This window comes from Olea europaea, chromosome 2 (assembly GCF_002742605.1).
Source record: "Olea europaea var. sylvestris chromosome 2, O_europaea_v1, whole genome shotgun sequence".
NCBI lineage: Eukaryota > Viridiplantae > Streptophyta > Magnoliopsida > Lamiales > Oleaceae > Olea > Olea europaea.
In genome coordinates this window covers 23,760,390-23,772,447 of record NC_036238.1, presented here as the reverse complement: position 1 = coordinate 23,772,447, position 12,058 = coordinate 23,760,390, and the positions used below count along the sequence as shown (strand labels likewise).

Here is a 12,058-nt window from a genome sequence, read left to right as displayed (position 1 = left end):
TGTAAGATATTATTGAAAATTTTCAATGAATCAAGTAATTTACTAATTTAATGTCAAATATTTTTGCTATTGGTATTTACAAAAAAAATATTGTATTGAGTTTATAAGGTTAAAGTTATTCACAATGCCAATAAGCTTTTTGTGGTGGTTATCATTTATTATTATTATTATTTTTTTTATTTTTTTTATGTGGTTAAGCTACTTAAAAAAACTTAACCTTGTACGGTTCGACCACGTCCTTGGCCTCAAGGAGTGGTGAGCGAACTTTAATCAATAAAATGTTATGGTAAGGGGCTTTTCTTTGTTAGAAATCCACGGACAACATTTTGAAACTTCAAAACCAAAGAAATGCAACATGAGAAGGAGCTTTGGCATATTGCGTTTAATTACAAGAAAACACATTATCAAAAGGCAACTTTTAAATTTGACGAATTTTTTACTATCGATTTAATTATTTATACTAAGAAACTCTTAGACTATTGTGCACAATTTCATTTCCTTTCTGTTTTCCAAAAATAATTAGCCCCCGTTTGTTTCTCATTATTTTTCTATTAAAATAAAAAAATATGACCGTTATCCATCACATCAAACCACCATATTTGACTTTATATCTTTTGTATGGGACCCGTAATGACTATATTTTTCATTCTCATTTTTATCTTAATGTGTACCAAACGGGCTTAACATGCAATATGATCTGGTTTCCAATATATCTAGATTTTATACAAATTAATTATAATAATTACAAAGACACAAATTTTTTTTTTTTTTTTATACCCAGGTGTCCGTCTTACAGCGGCTAATCTTGGGGCCTACGATTTAACCCTTCTTCACGCAGACTAGGTAAATCGAGGATTGTGCTCCAAACTGGTTAGAGTCCAAGAGTCCTCCCAACTGAACTGTCAAAATGTCGAGCGAGTCAAACCTAGGATCCAAAAGACACAAATTTTATTATGCAATGAATGGTCAAAGACTCAAAGCTCTTCTCTTCTAAAAGATTTTAATCAACAATGTCAAAGATTTCAGACATAATCATTGAATTTAACTGATTTGAACTTCTAACTGTACAAATTATTCATTTCAGGCATAATTAAGGGGGCATTGTCATGATTTCTTATCTCTAACACACATGCATTTGTTGGGGTGAAACGCAAGTCAGCTCTGGCGGCAGGGTCCCCCACGTTACAGACAATGGATTAAAATAATTCAAACCCATGTTTGAATTTTTTTAGTTTGTAGCAATTAAATCAGTAAATTTATATTTTACTTTTCTTCAAATTATTTTAATTACAGAAAATAGGGATTTAAATAGTTTAAAGGCCTATCGAGTATTACAGTAATAAACGATAAATCATAAGCAGGGAATTATTTTTACTCCATGGTTTATTTAAAAAGAGCAAGTTTGTTGTCAACTTGTTAGTATAATTACACAGTAATTCACAATGCAAATTGTTTAAATTTCCTTTTAAGTAGTCATGTGGCGTTCCATAATATTGGACATATGAGGATTTAACAATAATTTTCAAATTCCAGAACCGGTTCATTAGCCGACCCGGTTTCCAAAGCCGGTCCATCAACCGATGCACAAGGTTCAGCCGGTTTGCACAAGTTTGCAACCGGTTCGGCTCGGTCTTCACTTGACTGTTGACTACTTCTGGACTCGAGAACAGAAGTTGGAGAACAAAGATTGCGTGACTCATCACCGGACTCGTAGCCGGAAACTGAAGTCACATTAATTTCTGGCTTCTCCTCTGCCGGAAAATGGCTGAAATTAGTTAAAGCATCCGGTCCACGAAGTTTAATGGCGGCGTTGTCATATACCATTGCAGCTTCCTCCGCCGTATCATAGGTGCCCAACCAAAGCCTAACTTTCTGGGATGGATCTCTTATCTCCGCCGCCCATTTTCCCCAAGGCCGCTGCCTAACACCCCTGAACTTTCTAACGCCACCATTCGCCGGCGCCGCCTCTTTCACCTTCATCGGCTTCTTCTTTTGTTGAAGACTCTTCTTGCCATTAGAACTGCTACTGATGGCGTTGGCATGGCTTTTACTAGCTGGTTCTAATTTGATTTCATTGACGTACTTCTTAACTCGCCGCCGATGGAAAAGCTCGTCATCTTCATCACTGGAGGAATCTGTTGCAAAAGGATCAGTGACCGATATTCGAACGATTCTAGGGCCATTAAAATTCAATTCTTCATGGGTTTTTCTGTGCTTTTGATTTGAGAGTTTAACGAGTTTCTTGGTGACATGTCGATTTTCGGAGTATTTCACAGGCCATAAATCCATTGCTTCCATCAAAGATTTGATGCTTTCACCAACGGCTGTCAAGATTTTCACTCATCTGACCAAAAGCATAAATCTTAATAAATGGAATTCTGAGAAAAGGGGATTCTGAAGATGAAATGGGAACGCGATACTTATAAGGGACTTGCAAGTTTAAAACAGGTAAGCGAATCAATGGCGAAAAGGAAAGAAAATAAGTGTGATTTGGCGGCCAGAGAGAATGGAACTGGCAGTGTATTCAATGAAAGAGGAGACTAATAACTCTGAAACGCTGTTTTATAGGATCTCCAAATTTGGTAAAGCACGCACTCAATTTATTATTTTTTAATTTTATTTTATTTTATTTACATTAAAAAAAACTCTTTTTTACCATTAATAATTTAATATTCAAATAAATCTTGAATTAGATTCTTGACCTTTCTGTTATCCAATCACCGGTGTCAGATAATTAGGCACTAAAAGATTCCGGCACCGGCTGCCGACGGGAGATGATCGCCGCATATGCGAGATTGAGACACGTAGCTTATGTGGGACATACTTCTGAGGTTGGTCCAATGAGTGTGTGTCAAATGGTGCTAAATGCATGATTTTTCCTGTCTTGAAGTACGTGTGGCCAGTCACGTGAGGGTAATGCCCACGATGCCCGGGGCCGGTTAAAATATGTCATGTCGGTCAAATTATTTTGCCATTTGTATTTTGACTAATTTACTCTCTGGTCGATTCACTTTTTGGTCATGTACACCATAGGTTGCATAGATCAATATTAGTCGATTCTAGATCCAATTATTTTTTTTATGAAAAATCTTGCACAAAGAACATTCGGTTTTATACACAGTTATAGAATTGAACATGAGCAACCTAACTATGTTTAGACTTTTACTAGGGTTCAATTCGATTCTTGTTCAATTCAAGCAATTCTAACTTAAAAATGCAAGCACTATTGTTTACATTGTAACCAGATGCATTAAGCCTTTCACGTGACTCAACAATAAAGGTATGTCGCACGTGATCGAATGTCGTATACAATGCTCTGCAAATCTGACATAACAATAATGACGTATTTATCCAACTAGACTGAAAATTTCAAGACAAAAATAAGTTTGTCGTGTTTTGCAACAACTCTATCTACTTTGACACAAAATTAGCATTATATGTATTGTGCAAAATTGGACAGTTCGATGCTCTCCACCTCTGACATACAATAACTGACGTATTCGAGATGCTGAATTGGAAAATTCACGACAAAATTAAAAGGTTGTCGTGCTTTACAACAACTCTATCTACTCTAACACACGACCACCGATGTATTTAATGCATAGCCCTCGACAAATTATGACGTAATAATAAATTAATAAAATTAGGCCATGTTTGATACGATTAAAATTTTAATTTTAATCTAAACCAAAGTGAACAATAAATTTTAATCACATATTTCATAGATTTCATAACTTTCCAATAATATATTTCATTAAATTTTATCAAAAATCTAATAAAAATTTGATTTTAATACCCACCAAACAGGGTCTAAGCCTTTATTCGCCCTTTTTTGCAAGACTTGGGGCGTTTTGGTTAATTAGAATGGCAAGTGGGTGAAAAAGTTTAAATTGTGATACATGGATATAATGATTTATATACACACAATGTAGTGAAATATGTCGAATTAGAATTTTTTGAACCAAATAACAAAATATCTACTCTTTTTTTGCCATCTCATCGTATATAAACTATTATATAACTTTATTTCATACATATAATTCCTTCATTTGGCCCCCATTAATTTTCATTACATTATATTTTATTTTTCTCTCTCCTATTTTTAACTACATAATTTCATATAAAATAATATTACACGTAAATCGAAAAAAAAAATTTTTTTTTAATCACTTATTTTTTTTTTAAAAATACTATTCCACTCATTTCTTTTTCAAGAAGATGGGGCCAACGGGGGGCAATGTTTTAACTTCTTTAAACCAATGTTTTGAATTATAGAGAATTTATAAATTACTTTTACAACTAGAACACATGGGTGGGCAACCTAGGTTTCGCCGCCATTTATAAGTCACCTTTGTACGGTTCTCCTTCCTACTCCCGAGATGGTGTCTGCTGACGCTATTATATTAACGCGTGTTAATCAATCTCTACTATTGTCATTTTCTTGCTTTACATGTCTGGGTTATGCGCGTGGCCAAAAAGTTCGTTGGAGACTACTTTTTCCGGTTAAAAATCGTTTTACGGCATCAATTTTAACCGCACGAACAGCACATGACAACTGTACAGCCATAGCACGGGTGAGGCCTGATAGTGATTATTATAATCCCCGTGGGGAGGCAATGGGGCGAGACGGAGCCGTTTATTCCCCGTTTAAATTTTTTTAAAATTTTTGATAGTTTATTTAATTACCTTCATTTATTAAAGTAGGACAATAATATATTTATTAAAATTTTAAATTAATTTATTTATCTTTATAAGTTAAATTATTCAAATATAATTGATAAATTAATATTTTTATTGTTTGTCATATTCCTTAAATAATTTTAGTTGCTATCGTCTTTTAAAACTAAAAACATTTCGTGAAATTTTTCCGTTTAAAGTAATGAATTCTTAGAAAAATGAGAGAGAGAAGGACAAAAAAAAAGAAAAAAAAAGAGAGAGCTAAGCAGGATTGGACCCTTGCTATATATACTCACCTCGGGTCTAAGTTCTGCCCACCGACCCGAATACCTAATTAAGCGTATAATCTCAGCTCCATTCAGGACAGGCTCCACGGGTACCTAAATTCTCGCGTCTAATTATGCAACTTACCCAAGTGGTCAAATTAATTAATTTAATTAGTGATAATTATGTTTTAATTATATTTGTAGATCTCTATAATCCACACAGTTAATTATATTTGCGAAAAATTATGTCTGATTAACTGATTAGAACTTAGTTGTCAATAATAACGGTTTTTGGTTTTAATTTGTGTCCTCTTAGGCTTTTAATTACCGCGTCCCATAATTAAATGTATCATTTTTTCCTCACATTACCGTAAAAAGATTTAATTCAATTAATTTTTTAATAGATGTGACATTCAATTAAACTTAATACTCTCTCTATCCCATAGAGATAAACAAACTTTCCTTTTTCATTTGTCCCTAATTGTAGCCAATTTATTTTTTATAGTATAATTAATTACTTAATTTTCTAATAAGTTCATAAAATATGTGCCTTGTTATCAACAAAACAAACTGCTCCTATTTAAACCACTATTAAATATAGTGGTACATTAGAAAAAAAATATAAGTAATTTTATTTTTGTTTTGACTATATTAATTTTATTTTTTTTAATATGTGAGAAAATGAAAGCAATCATATCTTTGTACGGGGTGTGTACACGAGATCAATTTTAAATATATAATTCAAAATTTTCATAGTAATTCGTATGTCGCTTTGTTATAGAAAGAGTTTGAGTTTAAACATTTGTTGCTAAATATTAAAGTATTAGTATCTTTACAATTGATCTAAGAAATCTAATCATTGATCTTATTTCGAAGTTTGGTTCTTAAGCTCTTGAATGTGTGACTTCGACCTTGACCTTTTAATGAATTCAATTGTGATAATAGTCTTTGATCTTTTCGAACAATTTTTTATTGGATGCTTTGAAAACTATAATTACTTTAAATTCAATTATTAATAATCAATATTAACTTGTTTGTTATAATCAAAACTTTAATTGGATATTTGAAAAACTATAATCACTTTAAATTCAATTGTTAGCAAACAAGATTAACTTGTTTGTTATAATCAAAATTTTAAGGTTATAATTCAAAATTTTCACAGTAATTCGTATGTCGCTTTGTTATAGAAAGAGTTTGAGTTTAAACATTTGTTGCTAAATATTAAAGTATTAAAACATTTTGCAATCGATCTAAGAAATTTAATCATTGATCTTATTTCGAAGTTTAGTTCTTAAACTCTTGAATGTGTGACTTCGATCTTGACCTTTTAATGAATTCAATTGTGATAATAGTTTTTGATCTTTTCGAACAATTTTTTATTGGATGCTTTGAAAACTATAATTACTTTAAATTCAATTATTAATAAACAATATTAACTTGTTTGTTCTAATCAAGACTTTAATTGGATATTTGAAAAACTATAATCACTTTAAATTCAATTGTTAGCAAACAAGATTAACTTGTTTGTTATAATCAAAATTTTAAGGTTATAATTCAAAATTTTCACAGTAATTCGTATGTCGCTTTGTTATAAAAAGAGTTTGAGTTCAAACATTTGTTGCTAAATATTAAAGTATTAAAACATTTTGCAATCGATCTAAGAAATCTAATCATTGATCTTATTTCGAAGTTTGGTTCTTAAACTCTTGAATGTGTGACTTCTATCTTGACCTTTTAATGAATTCAATTGTGATAATAGTTTTTGATCTTTTCGAACAATTTTTTATTGGATGCTTCAATTATTAATAAACAATATTAACTTATTTGTTATAATCAAAACTTTAATTGGATATTTTAAAAACTATAATCACTTTAAATTCAATTGTTAGCAAACAAGTTTAACTTGTTTGTTATAATCAAAATTTTAAGGTTATAAATCAAAATTTTCACAGTAATTCGTATGTCGCTTTGTTATAGAAAGAGTTTGAGTTTAAACATTTGTTGCTAAATATTAAAGTATTAGTATCTTTACAATTGATCTAAGAAATCTAATCATTGATCTTATTTCGAAGTTTGGTTCTTAAGCTCTTGAATGTGTGACTTCGATCTTGACCTTTTAATGAATTCAATTGTGATAATAGTTTTTGATCTTTTCGAACAATTTTTTATTGGATGCTTTGAAAACTATAATTACTTTAAATTCAATTATTAATAAACAATATTAACTTGTTTGTTATAATCAAAACTTTAATTGGATATTTTAAAAACTATAATCACTTTAAATTCAATTGTTAGCAAACAAGATTAACTTGTTTGTTATAATCAAAATTTGAAGGTTATAATCAACCATAGGTCAATGGAATATTGGACCGGTGGATTTAGTAGTAATATGGATGGCTGTATCAATAGGAAGTAACATTTGATCAAGGGACAAATATACTGATGGAATACGTTATTGAATTAATTAATAATGAATGATATATTTAATAAATTGAATTCTTCAGAACTTTATATATGGACAGGTAGATTTCATAGTAATAGGACATGTAAGGAAATTTCTTGTTAATTTATCTATTTACTTAGAAACTAATAAACCTCAATTCTAAGAAATCATATTCTTTTACTAAGATATTTACTGAGGAAGCATAAGTCCTTTTGAAAGAAGTTATTTAGGAACAAATGGATCGGTACATACTTCAAGAACAATTATGACATAAAGAAATTGCTCATATATAAAATAACGTTACATGTCCTCACTGGAGATTATACACATGTGACGTGACAGGTGAGATGAAATCTACTTCATTGATTTTATCATTTAATGTCATATCACATTAGGATGATCCCAATGGATATACACCACATTACTCTATAGACGGATGGCAATATTAATAGGAAATGACATTTGGTTGAGAGCCAAATCCATATTATGACAACGAATATCAGAGAGGTAGATTTCATAGCAATATGGATGGTAGTATTAATGGAAAGCTACCTTTGACTGACAACTATAATGTGCATATTTATGACAAGATGAATATTGGGCAAGTAGATTTTGTAATAATATAGATGTTCGTACGTATTAATGGGAAGCAAGAGCCAACATACCCGGACGAGTACATTACAAAATTGATTAATAATATAGGATACATTTCGTACATTGAATTGTGTAAGTGTTATTTTATAAGTCCAAATAATTTTGAATGTAAACACTTTTAATATAATTGATGCATTATTATTTATATCAGATCTATTATTTAATTGAATTACTATTTGAATAAATTATATTAGTAGAGTCTATTGATTCAAGTCTAGACAACTTGTTAATCAAAATGAGTAGTGATTGTAAGATACAAGTTACGTATCACGAGATATTCATATCGTTATTGTGGATAAACCAATACGTGTGAAATTTCTTATTTATGAAGTAAGTAGCTGATCTCACAAATTAAAATATAATGACATTTAAATTGACGCATCAATGTTTTACTAAGAGGACAAAATATTGGAGACCCATTACAGATATTTCATATGAATAACTATTTGGTGTTGGTGATTAATCTCTAACGTTTGACAGTAAAAATTGGTCATTTGAATTGATGTTATCATATTACTTTATATAAGGACAATTATAGTTAGGTAAAGTTGGATGTTACTCTGCAAAGTGTCGCTAACACGACATTGTTTGAATATGTCAAGAATTATGTGAAAGTTGTGAATGGTCAATAGAGGAATCGTTATTCTTAGACAGTAAAAGATTACGATCTATATTGCATTTGCTTAAGTTGATATCGAAATCTTTGGCTATGATAAGTAAGCAAGTTGAATAGAGTTTCAACGATTACTAAATTAAGAGCAAGACAAGAAATATGATCAATTTTTTGAGATTGACACATCCCTATATCTTGTAATTGATTGGATCATATTAATCAATGGATTATAGCTTTAACGTAAATGAACAAGTTTAGTCTTATGACACCAAATCACTTATCTCGTGACATGTATTTGCATGACACACTGCAAGATGTCAATAGTGAATGTCGAATGCAAATTAAATAATTTAGGAGAATTAATGATAAATTAAAAAGAGAGTTTTAATTTATCTTATTTTGGTTATATCAAAATAATAATTCACATCTTCCGACATCGTGATAATGAACCTAATGCGTCACACTCAAAAGATGAAAACTAGAAAGTGAGATTAAAATTTAATTAATTGACAAGTATAGAACATTTGTAGAATCAACTAATTAGGTATTTATTAATGAGTTTAAGTTAAATAATTATCTTATGCATCAAGTTTAATTAATTAACTTATCCATGAAACGATACTACTACAATTTAGTGAATTTAGCCATTCTCACGTGCCTTCCTTTAAATTGTGAGAGAATGTGCATGGTCAAAAAGCGTCAATAGACATGCCTTCGTAATTGATCATATCACAAAGCGTCAAGAAGGTCCAAACATGTTCATGAGGAATTTCAGTTAATCTTCTAGAGAACTTGAAGTCCTAATGATTTTGAAATAGATTGATGACATTTGGTCGAATGTGAAAGTTGGCCTATCCAAAATGTGGACATATAATAGTTGGTTACCCAAGAATTGGGACGGAATTTACATAATCCCTAAGAGTTTCTTCACGGTTGGCAGCTGCTCTTGACTGATCTGGTGGTAATTGAATTTGATTTTGATTTATTGCCATTTTTCTAATTTCTCTCTATTCTTTTCTTCATCGTCTGTAAATTCTTTTGATTTCAGGATCCAATGGTAGGAGCTCGATTTTTGCAGAATCTTGTATAAACTACCGTTAAACAAAAAAGAGAGATTATGTATGTAATTAATAGCCTAAAATAATGCAAAAGAAAATTCAGATTAAATAATTTATTCTTGACTACAACGTCAAAAACTTGTTCTTGCAAAAATCGTAAGCATACAGAATCAGTGATGAGTAATAGATTTAGCAAGTTGAGATTATTGTCCCATTGGAAATAAATTTCAATTCAAATCTACTAGTTATGTATGGAATTCGAATTATGTAAAACAAAACAAAGATTTTTTTTTAACTTGATTTTTGCTAAATTAATCTAAGAAAGAAATAAATAAAAAAATAAAAAAATCAAAGGGTAAAAAAAAAAAAAAAAAAAAAAAAAGAAAAGCAAAAGAACTAATTTAAACTACTGATCTTGAATATAAAACAAGTAAACAATAGGGTGCATCTTATCCAATACACAAAAAAAAAAAGAAAAAAAAAAAGGGAGATCTAGCCTAACATAGTTTTAAATAAATTACAAGAAGAATAATGAAAAAATATCACTCAAATCATGAAAGAATACAAATGATGATGATATTCAGATCCAAAGTTGAATTCTTCAATTTCTTTATGTAATTGACTTTCAATTCTTACTGGACTTCATCTCATCTCTCAAAATATAGTAAATGGTTCCTTATTCTTGTTGATTTGATAATATTATTATGTGTGAAGAAGCAAGAGAGGAAAAAAAAAGGGAGATCTAGCCTAACATAGTTTTAAATAAATTACAAGAAGAATAATGAAAAAATATCACTCAAATCATGAAAGAATACAAATGATGATGATATTCAGATCCAAAGTTGAATTCTTCAATTTCTTTATGTAATTGACTTTCAATTCTTACTGGACTTCATCTCATCTCTCAAAATATAGTAAATGGTTCCTTATTCTTGTTGATTTGATAATATTATTATGTGTGAAGAAGCAAGAGAGGGTTTTTCCCATGTGTAGCCCTTATTTTATATTTATAAGAGCTAGAAAATATATCAAAATCGCATCCAATTTGGGTTCCAAAGAGTTTGAATCGCGAAAGGAAATTGCTGATTCATCTGTGAAAATGGCCCACGTGCACACAGGCATAACCATCGGGTCAAAATTTTTGTGTGTTGTGTGGGCGCTAGAATTGTCTTTCCCGCGTTCCGTTTGAGCGGTGTCATCTCTGAGCAGTTTTTGACATTTTTGTTATAACTTTCTCTTTCAATATCCAATTGAGATGATTCAAAGTGCATTAAAAAACTAATTCAAATGGCTACAATTTGTCTAGAAATACAATATTTTCAATTTGAATGTTTTCTCTTCAATCATCATTTTATGGTCCGAATCAACTATTGAATGTTTACACTTTGGTTCCAAACTTTGGATTTATTTCTTTTTACCCTTTTTGTTCATTTCTTTCAATTCCACCAATTTACATTTAAGTTTGAGGATGAGTTAACAACAATTTTACACATCAAACATCCTAAATCGACAAGGTTATCAGACATGTCAAAACAAGAGCACCATAAAGTAAGCAAACAAAACGCATCCTCAAACTTAAACTACTCATTGTCCTCAATATGTAAAATAACAACATAAAAGAGAAGAGAGAGTTAACTAAAATTCCCCGATTGGATGGTAGTTGAAGGATGCTCATGATGAACTTAGGCATGTGACCTTCTTGTACAATAATTTACCTCCAAACTTGTTAGGAACCATGGATAAATAGGACTCCAAAATCATCTACAAAAACCATAGCTAATCAAAAAATTGATAAATTAAATACTAAGCACAAAAAAATTAGAAAATAAAAATGGATTAGAATAAGAAAATTGAGTAACCTCCTAATAAGCACTTTATAAAGTCTTTAGCTCGACTTTGCAATTGAATCTTGGACAACTAAAGAAGGCTTTAGATGCCTTGCATAGTTTTTTCCTTTTGGCTTTGCTCCACTTTTCATTTATTCTCCAAAACTCAACATTATCCCTTTCAATATAAGATGACTTGTCTATTCTATCTGATTCAAATACAACTATGTGGACTTCTACTGCATCATCGAGCTTAATTAGAAACTCAATTTCGAGTAATCGATGAAGTCTGAAGAATGTACGTTACTTTCGTCTTATTGATTGCTACATCTTTGTTTAATTCCTTTGTGATTAATTTATCATTCTCCTTGAACTCTTTGTGAATAGTTGATATTTCTTTAGATTGAATGACCAGTCCGTACTCGTAATTCATGGGCAATGGCTAGTCTTTCTTATAAGTTTCGTTAAGTAGATCATATTCCAAATTTTGAAATTCATCCTAGTACATGTAATCTCCCATA

The 12,058-nt window shown here is 30.5% G+C and overlaps 1 protein-coding gene across 1 annotated transcript; it reads right to left on the bottom strand.

Annotated features, from left to right (window-relative positions):
- Positions 1-1,509: 1,509 nt before the first annotated feature.
- On the bottom strand, positions 1,510-2,517 carry LOC111374078 (ethylene-responsive transcription factor CRF4-like). Its single transcript, XM_022996707.1, has one exon. The coding sequence runs from the start codon at positions 2,296-2,298 to the stop codon at positions 1,510-1,512; it is 789 nt and encodes a 262-aa protein (XP_022852475.1). The 5' UTR covers positions 2,299-2,517.
- Positions 2,518-12,058: the final 9,541 nt, after the last annotated feature.

Excerpts from the sequence above, each read along its gene's own strand:
- LOC111374078 (XM_022996707.1), bottom strand. The coding sequence starts at position 2,298 with ATGGAAGCAATGGATTTATGGCCTGTGAAATACTCCGAAAATCGACAT.